Source organism: Sander vitreus, chromosome 11 (genome assembly GCF_031162955.1).
Source record: "Sander vitreus isolate 19-12246 chromosome 11, sanVit1, whole genome shotgun sequence".
In the NCBI taxonomy this organism is placed as follows: domain Eukaryota; kingdom Metazoa; phylum Chordata; class Actinopteri; order Perciformes; family Percidae; genus Sander; species Sander vitreus.
The window spans coordinates 4,381,899-4,403,849 of NC_135865.1; the positions used below are offsets into that span (position 1 = coordinate 4,381,899).

Genomic DNA, 21,951 nt, shown 5'->3' on the forward strand with positions numbered 1-21,951 from the left:
ACAAACCGGTTGGGCGGAGAAATAGGCAGGTCTGCCGCGAGGTCCTCCAATCAGAGCGCTCCTACGACAAATACTCCACATGTGCTCACATATTGATTATGATGATCCAGCGCCCCAGCACAGCCTGTTAAACTAATAAATGACAACTGGACTAAATGGGACGTTTACATAAAAAATAACACTTTTATTCAGTATATAGTTGTTAGACGATTTCATAACTCAACAATACAAAAGTTGGTGGTTTAAACAACACAAGCCATTCAATGTCAAAAAGCATATCATCGAGTTTGCGTAAAACAACAACACAATGATATCACACACACTTATAAATGCAAAATATATGGTACAAAACTCAAAAATCTTGATTTGCTTTTACTTTCTAAATCAAACCCTGACATTAATACAAAAATAGGCACAATTTTGCAATCTGACCTCAGACAAAAGATGAAAGGAAAAGATGAGACATTCACAACACAGTGAACTCAGTGTGCCACAGAATGCCATGAGATCAGCAAATCTAAGTTGTCTCTCGCTACAGGCAGAAGTTCTCGGTTTTAAAATATTTGCATAGGCGTAGAGTCCTTTGTTTTAATTTCCCTTCAATAGTCCATCAATCATCAACAATGCTCAGCAGACTACTCAGCCTCAGTCTGCAGGCCAGTTCGTCCTCATGGCTTGCCAAGATCTGTTGCTCGAGTTCCTTCAATCGTAATGCCATAGATACAGGCGGAGTTTTTGGCCAGTCTGCTTGGTCCGACAGATCATTGAGCTCTGGCTCCTGGAAAGTCAAAACAATGAAAATGCATGATTATTGCAAATCGTGATTGCAACATTTAGGAAACATTGCTGATGAATCTCTCATCATTTACAGCCATTATCTAAGACACTATTATCTAAGACACATACATTATTTCTATCCCCAAGAATGGCTGGAAGTAACTTGTCTTAAGAGAAGTGAGTGAGGGGAGGGGACGTGTCATACCTGTGTGAGAGTGGCATCTCGAGTCTGGGCTGTGGGTGTATGCGTTATGGTTGTGCTGGGCATGGACAACAGAGTGGACGATGGAATAAAAAGCGATGTGGACAAGTGGTCCAAGGGGTCACCATCCAGCCAACGCTGAAGCTGCTCCATGCTCCTGTAGACGAAAGTGTGCATTAGACATGACGCACAGATATCATAGATTCTTTTTGGCAAATAATAATTGCAATAGAGTGTCAAGAACTTTTTTTCCATTTGGTCAAATTTATAATATATAATAACACCACCTTACAAATGTCACGCAAGAAGAAGATGTGCTTAAAATTACTCTATAAACTAAACATTGGCAGTGAGCTTTATCTGAGGTATTTTTTAAAATACTTTATCAATAAACAGTACAACCAAAGGCCTTTTTAACTATTTTTGATGAGGTTATTTTTTATTCATACACATCTCTTTCAAAATAGCGTAGTCTATAAACAGGAATTCTAAATGCAACGAAAAGGTTTAAGAGCAGTGCTGTAGCTGTACCTTTTGCTCTCGGCCTTCTCCTTCTCCAAGCTCTGGAGGACAGTGTGGGCCAGTAGCTCTTGTGCTGTGGGAGTGTGCGTGATGTCCAGCGGGGCTGTCGGGGCCTCGAGAGGCTCCGCCACACTGTGGAACAACCTCTGTCTGAGGGACAGACTGCTGGGCATGGCACAAGCAGCCGCACCCGCCCTGAGGATGGAAGAGGATGGAGAGAGTGTCAAGGAGGGGAAAAGGGAAAAAGTCAGAGAGCAAAGGAGGAGAACTGTGATTGTGTAGCTGCAAGAACGTGACAATGTTACTTGTACTTGCTGATATGTTCTTTAAAAACTATGAGCACCTTCAGTAATGTCTTATTTAAAACTTGAGTGGCAGGAAAATTAAGTCCAGGTTGGTTCATACATGCAAGATGCAACTTTTGAAATAAATAAAACTACTATACATTATTAATATGCGTCTTTCTATAATAAAAATAATTTTGAAACATTTCATGAGACTTCTGGGTGAGACACACCAGCCACAATGCATAGAGTTATTTTGACACCCATTGCACATATACTGGGTGTGCAGACATGGGTGTATATTGCCCTTTATACCATCTACCACCAACATGTAATGGAATTACAGAGGTCAGTTACCTGCCAACTCAATCTCATTATGATAACCTCAAATGATACATGTTGCATCAGTAACTTGAATCCTTTTGGATTTAAAAAAAAAAAGGATTTCAGTACACTGAAACTGCCTCGAGGGGACAACATGCATCCAGCGGTTCTAAGGTCGAAAATGTCGAAAAGACTGATTCTTACCCTTCCCTCTCTTGCTGCTTCTCTCTGTGGGTTCGTCTGATGGTCTGGGTCCATTCCTCCGGAGGCTGGAAACCCTTTAATGACTCTGTGGGAAGGTAGACCAGGATCTCCCCATCATCGGTAACGGCATCTTAACAAACAAAACAAACAAACAGTGACATACTGTAATGCAATTCATACATCAGTAAGTTCACAAAAAGCCGATGTTCGACTGCAGGAACTTTCCCCTGGAACAAGGAACCTTATGACAAACTCAGGGACCAGGGTCTAAACTTAGTTCTGGGGACATTTTACGGAAAAGTCACTGAAGTAGTTCCAGGAACTAAAAAGTCCATGGACCTTTGGGTAAAAAACACAGCTATAGGACATGTGCATTGGTTCTAATTCTAGATCACAGTAAAATGAATAGCCTAAGAATGTCCTCACCTTCACAGACAGGTGGTCCTGGGATCAGCCAGTCTTTCAGCTTGTGGTCTATGCAAATCACCAACACGTCATCCCAGGGAATCTGACTGAAGGCTGGACCCACCGTCTCGTCTCCGTCGTCCCAGTGAGTCATGGTTACCTTGGATCTGGGGTTTCGGGTACGCCGACCCTTTAGCCTGACCCTTTCCAGAAGGTTTTCCAGCCGTGACATTAGGAGAGGCTGACTGCGGCGTGAGACTGGGATCTGAGCAGCGTATCGAAAGATAGAGGAGCAGAGCTCCGACCACGAGTCTAGAGAGAGAGAGGGGGAGGCATAATAAAGAAAGTGAGGAAGGAGAAGTATAACACATGGATTATTGATCACATCTTTTGTACTTGAGAGGATTTTGTACAGTGATGGAACCATTAAGAAAAACTCTGCAGTAATAAAGAACCTTCTTTCACACAAAATTGGCAGTCACTGACCTGTAGCAGAGAGCTGCTCCCACTGTGGCAGCTGCAGGCTGAGGATGGCTTGGCGTAACCAGGCCAGGTGTTGGGCAGAGTTCCAGCCCAAATGAGGGACAAAGTCACGAGTATCCGGCAGGCAGAACTCGCCTGGCGGCCACGAGAGTCTACTGAGATCCTGGGACGACACTTTGTCAGCAACGTGAGCCAGGACAGCGTTGTACAGCTTGATGACGGGCCCAGGGTCCTCGGGAGGAAGACATGCCGCGGCCCGCTCCTGCCGATGGGCGTAAACTCTGGGACTGAACTCATGGCTCAAACTGGCCTCTACGAGCTGCACCAGGGTCTGACAGGAGAGTGGGAAGGGTGGGGGAGCACGGGCCAGCAGCCAACGTGTAGCCTGGCTCAGCTAGAGACACACAACAAGACGGCAGGAGAGAAGGTGACTTTGAAGAAAGACTTTGAAGAAAAAACTATCTACATCAGTGATAAAATGTTTGGGCTAAGGACACCTCACAATGAAAACCTTATGGCACCATAAAATGTGAGCAGTGAGTAATTTTCCCTTTGAAACTTCTCAAATTGTTTCATTTGAATAATTGTTAAAAACCAGAGAGCATAAAACTATACATTTCACACACAAAAAAAAAGCAACGTTTACAGAAATGTCACATTAAAAAAAACAAAAACAAAAGTAGCAAAACTCAGTTTTTTTCTTCTTTCCTATCTCATTAATCATCTCGCTACCTCTAAGATCCCCACTCCTCCAATCCCCCCGCAGCGGGTTAAAAAGCCTGCGGTTGCCGACAGCTTTTCACAGAAGTTATAACTTGATTTCTTTGGACCTACCACCACTTTTTAAGTTGATATGGCAAACTCGTTAGCAAACCTATTTACACATCCAGCAGTTAAAGAGTAACATTAGCATTTATGTGGAGTTTTGTTTCTGTCCAATATTCCCTCTTTAGCTCTTCTTAGGTCTCCACCAACTCCAGAGGAAAACATCTGTCTCTTAGCTGCTAAATGCTGCACTAGGTTTACCAGCTAGCCTGTTTGGTCCAGGGCAGGTAGCTTTTTCATTGAAAACAGCCGCCTTCTGTTGCCGAAAAGTTGCTGGCCGGACAGCTTAACAATGACCCGATACTTAACAAAAGCTGCAGATTTAGGTAATTATTCTTTAACCTAAACACAACATCACTACTTCTATCAAATCTCAACAGTCCTTCACTTGTGAAAGTGAAAGCCATTAAACATAAAAGATCAGGCTTGTTAGTTTCTATGCATGTGTATGTGTAATACCTGTTGGGATCCCTGTATATCACTTGTGGTCTCTGGTATGAAGAAGAATGTGAACTCCGATATCAGGCCTTCCTGGACCAGTGTGTGCAGCATCAGGGCTGAGAGGAAAAGTTCAGGGTTTACACATTTAGTCCAGATTAATTCAGCTACTGTTCCATAACTACTGCCTGACGTACACTGCAACGGTATGAACATTTTACCCCACGGTTATAGTGACCAAAATGATCACGGTTTTCGGTATAATCGCAGCGTTTTTAAAAGTGTGTTCAATATGTTCAGAAAGCCCCGATAGGCCTACGCAAGCTGAAATAGTTTCAAAAAAGTGTAACTGTTTATTATATTACAAAAATATAAGCAAAACCTTATCAAAAGTGAAACTTTTAACATCAAACAAGGGTTCAGGAGATTTGACGTACTGCCGCCTTTAGCAGCAACTTTTTTCCTGCACGTTCTGCAGACAGGATAACTATCTTCAATCAACAATCCATTCTTATAATAACCAAAATATTCCCATGCTTCAGACTTAGTCCTCTTAGAGGGCTGATAAATGTCCTGAGCGCTGTCATCTCCTCCTTCCGCCATGATTCCAACTTCAAGAAACTAACGTTGGAGACTACGCAGTGCGCCTGCGCGGCATCCCAGGTTGTGTTTATACTAGTGACCATTACTTTAATCTTGTAATTATGTCTTTATTACTGTTATTAATTACCTTCTTGGAGTTTCTGTGTATCCCCGGTGCCACACTTGGGCCCTGGCACCAGAATAGCCAGAGGCAGCGGGCGGTGCCAAGTGCTGGCTTGCTGTAGCTGTTTGAGCTGAAGCAGCGCGGACAGCAGTTGTATATCCTGCTCTTCGTGCCCGGGCTCGATGAGGACGGGCATCGCGGGGAGCAACATCATAAGGGCTCCCGTCCCCTGGAGCTCACCGCTCCCCTCGGTTTTGGACAGGCCGTCTTCGGACAGAGGGCCACGGGACTCCTGAGGAGACACCACCGAGAGGACTGATCAGAAAACACGTTACACTAGGGCACAGTACAAACAGAGTACAAACTAATGTGTCGATAACAAAGTGGGTTATTAATAAGTCTCGATATATAGTTAAGCATATATAATGTTTTGTAAAGTTAATATTGAGTCTGTGGTATTTTTTATCCTTACCTACTTCTTTTTTTCCAATTCTTTTTATTTCAATTTTAAATTGTCACAGTACGTGACATACAGCACAGTCCAAGGTGAACAAAGCATAGTGAATACAGAGTGTCACTTCCCTTCCTACTTCTTTTTATTTATTCTTATTTATACTCATATTCTAATTATTGCTCTTCATTACACACACAAGCCTTTTAGCTCAGCCTCAAGGCCTTCACACACCGGGGGTGTGACAAATAACACTAAATGTCTGTATATACATATTCGTTTTTCTTTATTTGTTTATTTTATATTATTTTTTAATATATTTGTAGAATGTATGCGCCATTCACCATTGCAAATTCCACATAAGTGTACTTACTGTGGCAATAAAACCTTTTCTGATTCTGATAGTAGACCCCAAGAGTACAACTATGGCGCTGAAAAGGAGTATAATAGGGGCTCTTTCAATGAGCACTTACAGTATCTACACTGTATTTTATAACCCCAGATTAAAAACACCATGTTGACTACATATGCCCTCAAAAACGTGCACACTTGTTGATCTCTTTTCTCAGCGTTAGACTGCAGTGATCCGTATAAGCTGCAGTCTGATCTTACCTTGATGCTGATGTGGACTTTGTGAGTGCGTTGTCCATTATCCTGCAGTGTGTTGGTGACATAGAGGGTCTGCAGCGTGCCATCTAGCTGCTCCTCCCTCACCTCAGAGTCCTTACCGCCACCAAGCTTCACCTCCAGCCAGTCTGACAGGATCCTGAGGAAAACAGACAGGAGAGGACACACTCAAAGAACAGCTCATTGAACACTTGGGCTGGATCCGAATATTCGTTCGTTGGGTAGGTATTCCATTTTCAATATTGGGATTTGAATTTTCTTTAAATTCAATAAAGTTAATAGTCGAGACAGATTCAACTTCTGGAGAACTGCAACCAAGCTGCAGTGTCCAATCAGGTGACCAGACTTGTCAGTTTGTTTGGAGGCGGTGTGAGAGACCCGTACAGTAAACAGGAAACATCACTGCCTCTATCGCAGCCACAATTAAGTTTGAAAACACGATGAAGGTAAACAAAACTAAAAAACTAAGTGAAATGAGGGGGGGGGGGTTAAAGAACAACGCATGACGTCACACAAATAAGCCATATAAGTGACACTCCCATGGTATTCGGGACAGCCCTACCAACGCTGGGTGCCTCGAATAAGAAGACATTTAACAGGTGACTGTTGTCATATTGAAGTGCAGCTGCTTACCTGTCTGCCAGGCTGGCTTCACTCTCATGGTCACTTGGTAGGAGGAGAACAGCTTTCCAGAAGATTCGGTCCGGTGGGTTGGGGATATTTTCTGTCACAAGTGCTGGCAGGTCGAGTGGCGCCCACACTGTCTCACTGAGAGAAACACCAAAGAGGTCAAGATGCTGCTTTGTGACATGCACCACTGGCTGAATAAACGGGACTCGGGACTTACTCGAGCAGCTGCTGATAGTAGTAGTGAACTCTCATCTGGTGGATCGCTTCTCGTCTCATTCTCAACAACCTGAACAAAATACAAAACATGTTTCATACTCAATAGGGCAGCAAAGTGACATTTATTTCAAGGTTGACAAAGATAGTAGACTAATAAAGTGATTCAGCCATGCTGCAAAAAAATCTATCCAAACACCTAGGGCTGGGCGATATGGAGAAAATCAAATATCACGATATTCTTGACCAAATATCTCAATGTTGATATTGCGACGATATTGTAGGGTTGACAATTGGTGCTTTTACTAAATATTTTCAATTAGAGATTTTAGATGATTAATCATCAGTACTGTGGATATATTGTTTAAATGTGTAAAGGCAAATAATAAAACGCCTAGAACAGTCTGGTAAGTCCAGAAAAGTACATCATTTTACTGTAATGTAGCCTTTAAAACCAGGAGAAGTCATACTACAATATTATGATATCCAAAATGTAAGATGATATCTAGCCTAATATATCGATATATTGCCCAGCCCTACAAACACCATACATAATGTGCTGTAAATTATATAATAATCAGTGTTTCCCCTATAATTGTACAGGGGACGGGAACCCACGCCAGAAAAAAACTTTTATGCCAAAAATCCAGTGCTTTTCCTATATTCATTCTGCAGCAACGCACCGCCGTGAGTCCATGAATGAGGCAAGTGTCTGTGGTTAGTTCACGTCTGTAACAGCAGGAACGTTGAGTGTGTTATCAAAACTGCTTGGGTTAGTTGAATAGGTGAAGTGAAGCTGAAGTTGTCGGTAGCGTAACGGTTACAAACAGGCTCGGTAGTGAACGCCGTAGCTAACGTGCCGACGGATTCTGTGTTGCGTTTTTAGCCGAGCTGGACCAGAACATATTCGGTTAAAATGGATTGTCGATGCTGTCCAAAAACACGCTCTGAAAACGACAATGAACGTACCTGGTGCTGGAGAGGGCCAGCGTGCCGGCGTTTCCCAGGTTGACCAGACCCCGGGCCAGATCTGCTATGCAGGGCTGTGCAGGGGCGCTGGGAGCCAGCGCCTTCAGTTTGAATCGAGGGTCCACACAGCAGGGAGCTGCAGGGAAACCTCTCATCTGTCTCTTCAGCTGCCGACGCACTGCCACCACATCACGCCACCTGGTTGTACACATGAGAGGAGAAAAAGAAGAAACGGATAATAAATTGTAAACGGGTTTTTGTAAAAGCGTTTAAAAGCTACATTCAGCCAGAGTTGGAATGGTATACTGACTAGATTAGTAGATTGACTTCAGCCAGACAAAGTCATTCTTGAGTCCCATCGCAGTGTTTAGTGTTACAAGATGGTCTGGTCTAAATCTTTTTCAAATCAGTTTCTTACCTTTTGATGTATTTGTGGATGCGTTGCAGCTCAGCTTCAAGAATTTCTTCAACCAACAGAGCAATATCTGCATTCAAAGTCTCCTCAACTAGACTGGTACAGACCTGCTCTGTGCATTTAGCCACACGGTTTGCTTTCTCATTCTCTGCCTGTCTGAAAAAGGGAAAAAGAGTCAATTCAGTGAAGCTCATTTGTGAAAGTAAGAGTGCCACTCGTAGACATTAAACTTCATGATACTCCTTTCTTTAATGCTATCACCTTACTCTCATTTTAAATTGTTTTGTTAATTATGTAACTTCTCATCAGACCACTTTGGAAAATGGTTGCGTTTTAAAGCCTTACTGGATCTCAGAGGTTGCCGTCTCCTTGATGGTCTCGCTTAAAACTTCATACATGAGCTCTGTGCAGAGAGAGAAGCTGTACTGAACCAGGAAGGCCTCGTGCTCCTGCCTCCTCCTGCCACCGACAGACATGGAAAAGGAAATGGGGATGAGCTGTGGCAAATCCAGCTACTTTGATAGTACAAGATACACTGATTATGATGACATTTCAAAAGTATTGATGTTGAAGAAAAAAGGAACAGAAGTTGCTACCCTGGGGTGTTTGGGCCTTCGGTTTTTGTCTTATTTCACTTATTATATGTAACAGTTTAAACAACGTGATATGATGCTGTGAAATGAAATCTGCTCACATGGGGGAACTGTTTTTTTTTTTAAATGGAATGGATACAACTTTGTAACCTCTGCATAAAATTAAACTAACAGCTAACAAAGATTATTTTGTGTCCCGTGTTTTGGGTCAAGGTTGAGGATGCTGTCCCCTTTCTTAACCCTTAAGTCTAGTGATCAAACAAAGTGTGCTATGCTCCACAGGACGTTATCAGTAGACCAACCGGGCTTCTTCAAGCTTGCGTTTCTCTTCAGCGATGCGCTCCTGCTCCAGCTTGATCTCGGTGGAGGACATCTCCTGCAGCATCTGTCCCAGCACCTCACTCACCAGAGACTCTGCCTGCACACTGCTCTCCCTGCAGAAGCAAAAGGCAATAGAACAGCAAGTTAGTCATCTTAATAAAAAACATACGGGGGGGGGGTCAGATCTCCACTGCCTTTACACACTGTAATCACATAAATGAATGATAACTGCAACACATGATTTGAATGTAGCATGCACAAAAGAAGCTGGATGGATACATCACTTGAACTTACGCAAGAGCTGCGGTGGCATAGCTGGCGCCAGCGTCTGCTACCTGCCTCACTGCTACTTGTAACACCTCTTCAATCACACAGTCCAGTTCAGCCATGATGTCCTGCAGGAGGGGAGAGAAACAGCACAGCTATGGTCACGCACACACGAAATCCTAAAAGGACAGCTAGTTCAGGGTTTCTTTAATGAGCTGTAATTAATATAGGCCCAGCCCTTTTTTCTTTGTTGGTTGGTTTGTTTGTTTTGCAACTAATTGCATTATTTTTTGGTCTATGGAATGTCAAAGAATTGTTATAAATGGCCAACACCTACTACAGTCCAAGGTGCCGTTTAACAGATTGCTGGTTGTGTCCATACAACTGTTCAAAACCCCCAAATATGTATTTTACAATCACATAAAACAAAGAAGAGCAGCAAATCCTCATATGAGAAGCTGGAACCAGAGAATGTTTGGCATTTTTGTAATACAATATGACTAAATAATTCTGTATATTGACTAATAGATTTGTTTCCACTCTAATTATATTGTGATCGCCAATTTTCAAGAAAGCAACAGATTTTTTAAGAGCCAATACTGTCATTTAAAACAGCTTAGAATAAAGACAACTCCCTACACAGTGGTGACGAAGTACTCGGATCTTGTACTTCAGTAAAAGTAACAATACCTCACTGTAAAAACCAATCCATTACTAGTAAAAGCCCTGCATTCTAGTCAGCAAATTTCTTTAGAAAGGCTGCTTTTTTTTAATATAATGTAATAGTATCTTAAACTGTTGGATTAGTATTACAGATTCATTTGTGTAAGCAGCACTTTAATGTTGTAGCTGCTCTGCAAAGTAACTACAGCTGTCAGAAAAATGTACTGGAGTAAAACGCCATACTTTCCTCTGAAATGCACAGGAGAAGAAGTACAGAGTAGCATAAAAATTAAATACTCAAGTTGAAGTACCTCATGTACCTAGTAAATGTTTCTACACAACCAAATGTACAAGGCACCATCAGTAAGGACTACGAGGATCAGAGCAAAGGTCCTGTTACTGCACGGCTGTGGCTGCGAAAAAAACCACGCACTGGAAAAATGCTTAAATCACAACTACAATGCGGTGAGGATGAATTAGTGCACCAAGTGGGACCCGTCTAGCGCGGTCGGAGATAAAGAGGCGAGAGATCTTGCCCACCTCATTGCTGTACGCCGGCCGAGGTTTGGGTGGAGGTGATGGCGGTTTGACAGGCTGAGGCTGAGATATGGGCTGGAACAGCTGCTGGGCGTCTGCTGGGTGGGCCGTGCTGGGACACGGTTCACTGGGCTCTCCCGTCTCGTCTGGAACGGCTGGAGGCAGCCTGAACGCAGGGGGCATGTCTGGAACGCCCTGCGACAGCAACTCAACGCTGGGTGGTGCCTTCACCTCCACCTTGGCAGCGATTCCTGAGACAATTAAGAAACATGTCAGCTGTCAATGAGACCGAGTCTTTACATTCTTATGCACAGTGGATGTGATAAGATCACCTACTTATTTTAAATTTATTTTAAGATGAATGCTTTTAAAATGATGCAGGCCCTGTCGCTACAGAAGGGCTTTTCCTCGCAAAAATACATTCCAGTAGCTGTAAAATGTAGCATTACATGGACCAGATATGTATTGTAGTGTGGGAAACTTCAAGATCTGAAAATAACAAAAAACATATTTTCCAGCTCTGCATATAAACAGTGCTGTTCAGGGTAGTTGAAATTGCTACCGTAGCCAATGAGAGAACTGTTAATCGAGAACTAAAAGCCATTTGCCAGGGATAAGATCAGGGGGGAAAGAGCAGATACCTTTAAATTGGCTGGGAGTGGGCTCAGCCAGAGGGCCTTCTCCACGGAACCTGTTCTGGGAGTCGAAGCAGCAGACGGGGGTGTGGTGCAGAGGGCTGGGGAGGGGGCCTCCGTGCACCACCTGTCCAATCAACACCGTTTTCTTTGCGAGGATGACGTCAGACTTCTTCTGGGACAGAGGCAGCTCTGGCTCCTGATAGGCTACCCGACTCAGCTCTACCACACTGTGAACAATATTAATCAAATATATGAATGCACATTTTTGGAGCTATAATATTTGTTTGTTAGCAGGGTATCTAAAAACATATATATCATTGAAACGTGCACAGAGTGCCCCTAGCACCGTCATGTGGCCCTCTATGGACACATTTACATTTCTGCTCATAACTACTTAACTCTGATGTATAGCATTCTCTGGGATAGGTATATAATTCTGTGGCTGCAATCTTTTTTTTTTTTCCCCCCCCCCAAAGCTTTATTATCAAATTTAGCCACTCAAACTTCTAGTAGACACTCACCCATCGTTGACAGTCAGGCCGTACTGCTGGATGAAGTCAATTCCCTCATCAGCGTTGCGGAACATTAACATCCGAACTATGTCCTCAACTGGAAACGCAGTCGACCGTGGACCCACCGTGTGGGCCAAGTTCAAGGTCTTCAAGGCCTTAGCTCTGACCTGTATGCGCGCGCGCGCGCACACACACACGCACACACACACACACACACACACACACACACACACACACATTTGAAAGAACAGAAATATGAAGGTAAAGGTACTTTATTGTCACATACACATACAGTACATGCAGCAAAATTCATTGTCTGCATTTAACCGATCTCTCAAGGGAGCAGCGGGCAGCCATTTACAGCGCCCGGGGACCAACTCCAGATCTGAGCCAGTGCCTTGATTTTTGATGGTGGGGGAAACCAGAGCACCTGGAGGAAACCCACGCAAACATGGGGAGAACATACAAACTCCACACAGAAAGGCCCGGAACGACCTGGATTCGAACCTAGAACCTTCTCATTGGGCCACCATGCTGCATTACACAATAGGCATTAAATGGCAGTATACTGTATATAATAGAGCAGTCCCCCTTCTCTTAACTCATTTACTTGTATCTCCTTCTCTACAATGGGTATAGTTTTGCTATGTGAAAATAGGAACGGGACACTGGCTATTGCCTGGATTCTCCTCATGCCTTATCAGACAAGTTCACTGTTTTTTGAGCCTAATTCATTAATAAAAAAGGAAACCATTTCTGACCTGATTGAAGTATCTGTGTAGGAGGCAACTGGCGAGGTAGGAGGCTCCTTTCACCAGCTTGAAGAAGCGCACAAAGTTGTTGCTGTTGACTGCAGTGAATGCGTGCACGGCAAACTTCACCTCAGGGGAATTGCGCACCTCGTCGCGGAATTGCTGCACTTCACTGTGTGGACATGAAGTGTGAGGAAGTACTTCTTTACAGCACAGAGCGAGGCAGCGAATCCATGCAAACAAATCCTTAAAAATACTGTGAAGTCACAGCTGAAGATGTATAAAGTCATATCAATGTGCTCATTTTTTGACAAAGACAGAAACAAAAACAGGCGCTTTGCACATCATTCAATGACATTTCAAACAACATATTTCATCATTTGGGTGGGGGGGAAAAGTCCATGCAGCATAGTATCGCGATATTTTCTCTGTCAATACTGTATCGATACAAGGACACCAAGTATCTTTTATTATTTAAAATTGCACATAAGGATTTTTCTTTTTGGTACTAAAATAATAACTGTTAAAAACTAAATGTTTTTTCAGTCCGCCAGATGGTGCAGAGTTTTTTCAAAAGATGTTGACAAAGTTTTCCTTTGGGGGACATAACTTGAAGTTGGAAAAAGGTAATAAATTGCAATATATACATATCGCAGAATATCGCAATGTGTTTAAAATCGCAATCATATCGTATTGTGACATAAGTATGGTGATAATGTAATGGCCTCTGGGGATTCCCACCCCTAATTTGTGTACGTGCGTTTCAATGGACTGACCGCAGGATGTCGCCGTCGTTGAGCTTCAGCAGAACACTGTACTGGCGGAACTCGGCCTCCAGGGGGCAGAAGACCTGACGCGTGGCCAGGTCCTGGTACATTTCTTTGAGACTCTGCAGGCACTTTGTCATGTTCTCGTTGTTGATCTTGGCGTCAAAAGCAGACATGTGCTCCTCGCAGAGGTGGTGAGCGCAGTGTACGTGGAAGCGTGTGCACTTCTCAATCAGCGACACCGTGTATGGGCAGCACAGGTGCTGCTGGATAATGTCCTGTGGGGAGGAAATGTAAAAAAGATTGTTTAGGCCTGTAACAATTACTACATATTTGATTGTCAATTTTTTTTTTTTTTTTTTAAATAATCCCAGTTTCTTCGTTTAACCGCAATTAATTGCTAACATTAGCTAAGGTCTTAAGGCGTACGAGTGTAATTGTTGATTTTGTTTAGAAATGCCAAATTGTAAATATTTAAGTGATTATTGGTCAGACTACGTTTTTATTATCATATCAAATGTTAGTTGTCGGCACTTGACCCTATACACGTTCATAGCAACAGAAATGACGAGAGGGGGGATACAGTTAGAAAAATATGTTTTATGATAAAGAGCCGCTGTTTACTTCATAGGCTGTGTACTCGTGTCTTCATATTATCTGGGTCACATGACAGTGATATATATATATATATATATATATATATATATATATATATATATATATATATAACCAAAATATGTATGCTGGAATTCATGCAAAAACTTGAATTTGTTTTCAAAAGTAATACACAAAAAAGAAAATGAGAGACAATCATATTGTTAACATAATTATTTATGAGACAATTAATTGTACAGCACAATTTGGAATTGTTACAACTCTAGGATGGTTTCACTTGTTATGGTGAACACCTATTGTGACCAAATCACTTTTATTAATGGAAACTATGCAGTTTTTTTTAGCTTAATTAACCTTAACTGAACAGCTTTGGAGTCATTGGAATGGTTATATGACTTTTTTCGAGTTGAATGGTGGTCGTCTTCCCCTAGCCCCCCGTGAGCTGAAAAAACCACCCTTGCAACTTTCGGGTCGGCGAGCCGCCGGTCTCAGCGCCAGGAAGTATCGCGAGATATCAGGTCTCGCGATGTAACGAACTGCTTCATGGCACTGCACACATACATGCCCCCATCCAGGAACCGGCTAACAAGGTAGCGAAGGAGTTTTTCACACTATCGTCATGGCTGAGCCGGCAAAAAGAAGCAGAAAGCTAGGAAAGCATTGTCGGAGGATCAGAGAAAGAGGAAACGGCAGACTGACCGAGCGAGGAGTCAGACACAAGTAAACATAGGAGCTGCTAAATATCTATTCTGAAGCTGCAGGGGGAGCTCTGTAGAGAAACATGTCAGCAAAAAGGGAGAAAACAGCGAAGAAATGGCCAAAACTGCAAAGCGCCCCTTTAAACTGGGTATTAAGGGCAGCTGGGCTCTGTTTTGTTTTATTATCCACATGCATGTATTTGTCTGTGGGCTGACAAAGTACTTGTTGTTTTTTTAACACCAGGTTTTCGCGTGAATACAGCTGACATTTGAAGCAGACCCTTTACCTTGCGGATACCGCGGGTCCTGTTCCAGACAAAGTCATACCAGTCCCGGTAGTTGTCATGGCCCTGGTCCATGATCTGAGTCACCAGATAGTCCATGGTCATGCTGAGCACAGGCAGGGGGCGCAACTCGTGGGGCAGGGGCTCTTCCTGGTCGGCTGATGAGCGGCTGTACTCCTTGATGGCTGCAGAGTGGTCCACCTAGTCAGAGGGAAAGGAGGTTTCATTTTTTTTGTCCCCGCTGTCTTCAAAGTACCGCTCCCGCTTGCAGAATTACTTTCTCCTCATCCTTTAAAAGGTGCTCTAAGCGATGTCACGCATTTTTTAGGCTACATGCATTTTTTGTCGCATACAGCAAACATCTCCTCGCTATCCGCAAGCTGCCTGTCCCCAACGCGGTCTCTGTAGACAGCCCAGGCTCCACAAACGGCAACAAAAACAAAACTGGCCAACCTGCACCACCAGCCAATAACCGACAAGGATTTGGGGGTGAGGGTTGGGGGGTTAGTGCGCGGAAGGGAGGGGGAGGGGATGAGTAGCAGGGAGGGGCGAGCTAGCCTCCGTTTTGTTTGACAATACTTACTACAAACGTCAACAAGAAGTGACATCACCCAACATCGCTTAGAGCACCTTTAAGCTACAACATATATTTATTCCATGAATGTATTAATATGCAGATGGACCAAAATAACCAATAAATGGAACTAGATAATAATAAAAAAGAACATTTATGTTTATCCTTCTTTACTTTGCATTCCTACGTGGAATGGGAGTATAGCAAGTATATATTGCATTTACTCTGCTTCTTTCTCTGCCACAAGAGAGAAAGTTTGTGTCTAAAGCGAAAAAGAATACCACATATTATGTAACATCTCACAGTGCTGCCTCAGCTATATTCTTATATATAATATCTTATAATATAATGTGGAACATAAGCATTAAGGATATTACCATCTCCGTATCCGGGAGGATCTCGAATACGCTCAGCTGTTTCCGGGTTTCCCTCATGTACCTCTCCTTCTCCGGACACATGTCAGGACACGTCCCCACAAACACCTTCGACAGGTTCAGGTCCGTCCTCTTGGGCCGACCTGTGCGGACATATCGTGCACACAGTGAGAATGTCTCTCATGTTTTTAAGCCACGTTAATTGGCTGCGGTAGACTAGTGTGAGAGGTGGCGTCACCTTGACGCAGGATCTTGTCTCTCTGCTCCAGGAGGCGGAACTTGTCCTCGGCGGTCTCAGCCACCTGGCCAACGAGGTGGAGGAGGGAGGAGGGGACTGGGCACTCAGAGCTCTGGGCCTCTGTGCCGCTCTCTCTCTGGGCTTCGGTGTCAAACTGCAGAGACTTGGCTGATGGCGACTTCTTCGCCGGAGAACTGACACACGAAAAGACGCATGTAAGACAGTCACAGCACTACAGTCATGTGTACACCTGAGGTCTGCTCAAACTGTTAGCCCATTTTCATCAGGGCTGAAAACGGGACGGTTTACCGCAGCTTTCTCATAAATTCGATCCTTTATGGTAATTGTTTTAATCTCATCATATTTTTTTTATAGATTTTAATATATTTGATTATGTTTCCAAATGTTCTTCTCTTTTTGCAATTGTCTCTTGAATGTACTTGTGTTGCTTATGTTTACAATGTGTTTCTATGCTTCTGTAAATCACTTTGAGTTGCCTTGTGTGTATGAACTGTGCTACACAAATAAACTTGCCTTGCCTTTCATATACAGGTGCAAGTGTTACCTGCGGCTGAAGGCCATCATGCTGGGGACTGCAGAACTTCTGTGTGCAGGTTTTCTGAGTGGCGAGGAAGCAGCCTTGGACTCGGTGTCCTCCTGACTTTCTCCCTCCTCCTTTGCTGCGGCAGGTCTGCTCCCTTTGTCCCCGGGACCTAATGCACAAAAAGGCAATGTAGTGACTCACTGCAAGGAATTAAAGAGAATATGAAATAAACTGCTCAGGCCTCTTTACATCGGTAACAAAGTCCCGATGTATAGTCACTTTGTTTGTACCTCTACACAGTAATATCAATACAGCTGGGTGCTAGCAATTCTTTCTGTATTAATTGAAATGTCATAGTAATATGTTGCATTTACTCTGCTTCTTTCTCTGCCACAAGAGAGAGAGTTCGTGTCTATGCAGGAGTTTGCCTTTCTTCTTTGCCTTTGCCGCTGATGCCTGAGAGTCAAGTGACAGAAAGCAAAAGAACACAAGAATAAAATACAGCAGAATATGCTATATATGAATAATCTAATGTAATAATAAAAAGTTAATTAACAAATAAACACATCAGCATCTTTGGCCTGTCTCACAGAGCAGGATTAGTGGGTTAGCGAGCTACATTTTTGGGGTTATCCGTAGTGTTAAAGGATACCCCTTTCCTCTGCAAATCTCACATTTTGAAACTGCAGCTGAAAACGGGCGAATCTCAACAAAGCTGGAAGCTGACGTCAGCATCCCAACTCCTAGTCTTTGTCACGCCCCAACATTTGCATAGACTACACCACTGACCTGAGGTCAGCTCAGTCTTCTGAATCTAGCTAGGTCACACAGATCTCCAGAGGTCCGCTATTTAATTACTAAATTCACTTCGGAGACTTTTTTATGCGAGAAATCAACTATGTAGAGGTCAAATATGGGCCGTTTTACGAAAATTAATGGCTAATTGCAAATTTTGTCCGACTGTGTCGCAGTTCAGCGGGAGCTCAGCGGGAGCTCAGCGGGAGCTCAGCGGGCTAACGTGACAGCGGCCGGTGCTGCCTCGCCGCCCGGCGTGTCCTACTTCATAGACTCCGGCTTGCTGTGAGCTAGCTGGATCTCCTTCACAAAGGGAAGCCCGCGGCGCTCCATACCCGCGTAAAGTCACCGGTTCTGGATCACTGGACTACAAAATGCAGAGGCCCTGATGGAGCTCCAGGGCCTGCAGCTAGCCGCGATTCATAGGATTGAAGGGACAGTAGCGGCTAACGACATCCCTAATGTTCACAAAAATGCATTAAATTGAAATCGGACACCATTGTTAGCTTTATAAGACCTTGGGGTAGATGTTATATAAGTGGCGTGACGAAATTCAAACTGTAAATATACTTTAATTATGCCGAAAGTGAAGCTAACTAGCCGAGATCTGTAAACATAAGATTGGAGGGACAGTCGCAGCTAACAAAACCCCTAATGTTCACAAAAATTCAATAAATTAAAATCGGACACCATTGTTAGCTTTATAAGACCTTGGGGTATATGTTATGTAAGTGGCGTGACGAAATTCAAACTGTAAATATACGAAAGTTATGCCCAAAGTGTAGCAACGATCTTTTCCCATAGGATTAAATGGGACACATAGCCTAGCTTGCAGCTCCGGAGCTCCACGGAGCCCCGCGGAGCCCCGGTCGTCCAGTAACCGCGCTTTCTCGTCAGACTGTGTGGAGCTCCTAAAGTCTGACACGTCGTACTAAATTTGTAATTAGCCATCAATTTTCGTAAAACGGCCCATATTTGAGCTTTATATAGTTGATTTCTCGCTTAAAAAAGTCTCAGAAGTGAATTTAATAACGAAATAGCCCGACAAACAATGTATAACTTTGCAGTGTCTGAAATATGAGACCTGCTGTCTCGTCTCCAATGTGTTTCTATGTGGTTTGCTCAAACCAATCAGCGCGCCGCTCATCTAAATATTCATGAGCATACCATATTTGGAAGAAAAGCTCTTGTTCCAAATAGAGCCATATTCACAGGGTAGTTAAGGGCCTAATAAAATAGCATTCGGGCAATTTTCAGCCCAACCAATGTTACATCCCCTATTAGGAGACCTTAAGGAACAGTGTAAAATACCCTATATAATCATTCTATCACCCCTTTAAAGCAAGCTCAGCTGAAATGGGAAGTGATGCCTAAGACTAAACCCGCAAGTAGTAAAAATGTCCAACAACTAGCAGTAAAAATCACTGCTCCACTCTGGCCATGTAAAACGGGGAAATAGCAGGTAAAAGTGTGCTGAAAAAACTAAGATAGTTGAGGACCAGAGTGGGAGAACAGTTATCAAAGCCAGGAAACTCAAAATAGCTACAGTATAGGTGAACATGCTTTAATGGGGGAAGTAGTGTAGAGTTAACTCACATGATCATCAAAGTGTACTATGACCATGTTCTTGCCAGTCCGGCAGAAGACTCTACGGACTTTGCCAAAACGACTAAAGTGCTTCTCGATCACGTCCTTCTTGTTGTAGGCTGGAGGCACATTCATACACCGGATGATGGTGCAGTCGGTGGGAGACATGCCGCTCAGGCTCTCCGAGCTCTCCCTGCATACGCCACATCTCACAGGGGTTGTGATGCCGAGGTTGGAGTCGGGGGATTTTGCAGAGTCTAGAGAGGGTTGATGGGTAACAGGCAGACAACAGCATGAGTATATTCGAACAATGCAATCCACTCTTTTATTTCGTTTAAGATATGTACTTGAATTTCAGCAGGATGAAGATTTCTGTTTGGGTTTTGTGATTTTCAGAGCAGAGGTTGGGGGTGAAAAAATGGATCCATGCATATTTCATGCTGCCCACCCTCACGTTTTAAGTTTTTCTTTAATTCAAAAATATCACTAATATGTATCTACTCCTACTATTTATAAATCCTAAGATTTATTTACTAATGTGAAGGACTTGCAACTACTTTTACAGTGTGGAGTCTTTCAACACGAGAACATTGTTTGGTGATAAAACTCACCAATATTTAAAATAAAAACCTAGTCAATAAAAAAGTACATTTGACAATTTATTCAGACATGCAAGAGTCATTTAAGAGTGTTTTTTAGTGCAGATTTTAGAAATGTGTAAACACAACTTGATACAAAATGCAGGTAATACACAGTATGTATGATTTGTACATCTCACCTGACTCTTCAGCTTTTTCTAGCACATCCCTGGTCAGAACTTGCACTGTGGCTGGTGTAGTTGTAGGTAGGTCATCACCCTGGGCTTGGATGTCTTCCCTCTCTGTCTCCTCCCACTTTGGCGCTTGTTGCTGAGTCTCCTTTGCGGCCTCTCGCCTCACTGGGTTAGAGACATCTCTACGAATACCACTTAATGCCCTACCGAATAAGCCTACTGGTGGGCCACGGGATCTCATTAGTGGCCTCTTTGAAGGGTGTCTTGGTGAATCTGCTTCTGCTGGAACATCCTCTTCCTCTCCTACGACATGCTTCTCTGGGCCAGTGCAGGCGACTGTTGGATCGTCCTTGCGCTTGGTGCCTTTGCCAAGTCGCGAAAATATATTTGCTTCCCCTAGGCTCTCAAGGTTGCTCCCTTTCTCCTCTGTACTAGTCTCTGCTTTAGCTTTGATATCAACAACAACTGAGGGCTGACCAAAACTGGTTCCTCCAAAAAGTGGTTTTGCCTGGGGTTGGAGGGCTTTGGCTGAAAATCTAAAAGACGATGGGGTGGTGGGCTGGGTGGTTGGTGCCTTAGGGCTGGAGCTGGAGGGAGCAGCTGGCTGAGAAAAGGTGAACTGCAACGTGTTGGAAGAAGTGCTCCTATTGCCGGTTGTTAGTGGATTGTCCTGAGCAGAGATAGAGGGAGCTGCAGCTGGCTGCGAGAAGCTGAAGCCCAGCTGGCCAGACTGAGCCCCAGTGGACAGAGCGAAGCCAGTGGTGGTGGTGCTGCTGCCCATGGTGCTGGAGCTTGTCTGGGACCCACTGCTGCCAAAAGGTGAGCTGGACATTGCAGTAGGTTGAGGGTTAGCAGGCTCAGGGCTAGCACTGAAGATGGGTTTGAACATTGCCTCATTGGCCGGCTTGAAACTGTATTTGGGTGTGCCAAATACACTGGTGGTGACACTGGTAGATGACGGCTGTCCAAACACAGACTGTCCAAAACCCAGTGGCTGAGGTTGCCCTAAGGCAGTGGTAGGGCCAGAATCCATCTGGGTGTTTGCAAACCCAGGGGGCTGTTGGCCAAACCCTGGGGCCTGCTGGCCAAATCCTGGAGTCTGCCCAAAGGCAGACGTCTGCCCAAATGAAGTGGTCTGGACAAAGACTGAACTCTGGTTCGGTCCACTAGTCTGTCCAAAAGCTGGTGCAGCGCTATTACCAAAGCCTGAGCTACTCATTCCTACTGAGGTCTGTCCAAATGCTGGAGCTTGGCTTATTGTTGGCAGCGACGGGGTCTGTGCTGACGACTGTCCAAAGGCAGGGGTCTGTCCGAAGACGGTATTTCCATGAGGCAAGGGCTGATTTAAGACAGATGGTTGTCCAAACGCTGATGGTTGAAAAAAACCCATAGTTTGGGGCTGATTGCTAGAATTTTGCTGTCCAAATGACTGGAACAAACCAGTCTTCATAGTGTTGTTTGGGGCTTGGAAAGCTCCACCTTGTGGACTGCCAAACGGATTGGATGGATTCATGGCGCAAATATTAGCGGCGGTTTAGTATCCTTGGTTATTTGTTGAAATAAATGCTTCTCATCCAGGCATTTAAGCGGCATACATCTGGAACACTGTTCCCGTCTTTCAAGTTTGTCGATGTACCACCTTATCACGTAAAAGTCCACAGAACACTATGAAGACACGAAGGAATAACAACACATAACGTTAAGCCGTTAGCATAAGCTAACACCACAAACATTGTTTACCGTAAGTTAGCTTAGCTAAATGTGTTCCATTGCCCTTAAAAGTTGTTATATTGACACAACAAAAAGTCCTGAGGAAACACAGAAATATTATGCAACTTTGGATACGAAAAAACTCACCTTTCACAGTTTGTGTTTGCTATGTTGATTTTTTTTTTTTTTTTTCAGTTCAAACATATTTTCCCACATCCGGTTCCGGTCCGACAAT

The 21,951-nt window shown here is 43.7% G+C and overlaps 1 protein-coding gene across 1 annotated transcript; it reads right to left on the reverse strand.

The window, feature by feature from the left end:
* Positions 1-159: 159 nt before the first annotated feature.
* Positions 160-21,951, reverse strand: mcm3ap (minichromosome maintenance complex component 3 associated protein). Its single transcript, XM_078263150.1, has 29 exons — positions 21,864-21,951; positions 20,013-21,671; positions 19,244-19,491; positions 17,227-17,308; positions 16,874-17,021; positions 16,309-16,502; positions 16,074-16,213; positions 15,126-15,323; positions 13,535-13,803; positions 12,768-12,930; positions 12,016-12,173; positions 11,498-11,721; positions 10,860-11,107; positions 9,684-9,784; positions 9,371-9,502; positions 8,821-8,934; positions 8,479-8,631; positions 8,061-8,258; positions 7,096-7,164; positions 6,882-7,016; positions 6,234-6,387; positions 5,195-5,462; positions 4,486-4,583; positions 3,205-3,595; positions 2,740-3,030; positions 2,314-2,443; positions 1,511-1,696; positions 983-1,136; positions 160-778 (listed from the first exon to the last, which is right to left on the reverse strand). The coding sequence occupies exons 2-29, from the start codon at positions 21,517-21,519 to the stop codon at positions 611-613; spliced, it is 6,321 nt and encodes a 2,106-aa protein (XP_078119276.1). The 5' UTR covers positions 21,520-21,671; positions 21,864-21,951; the 3' UTR covers positions 160-610.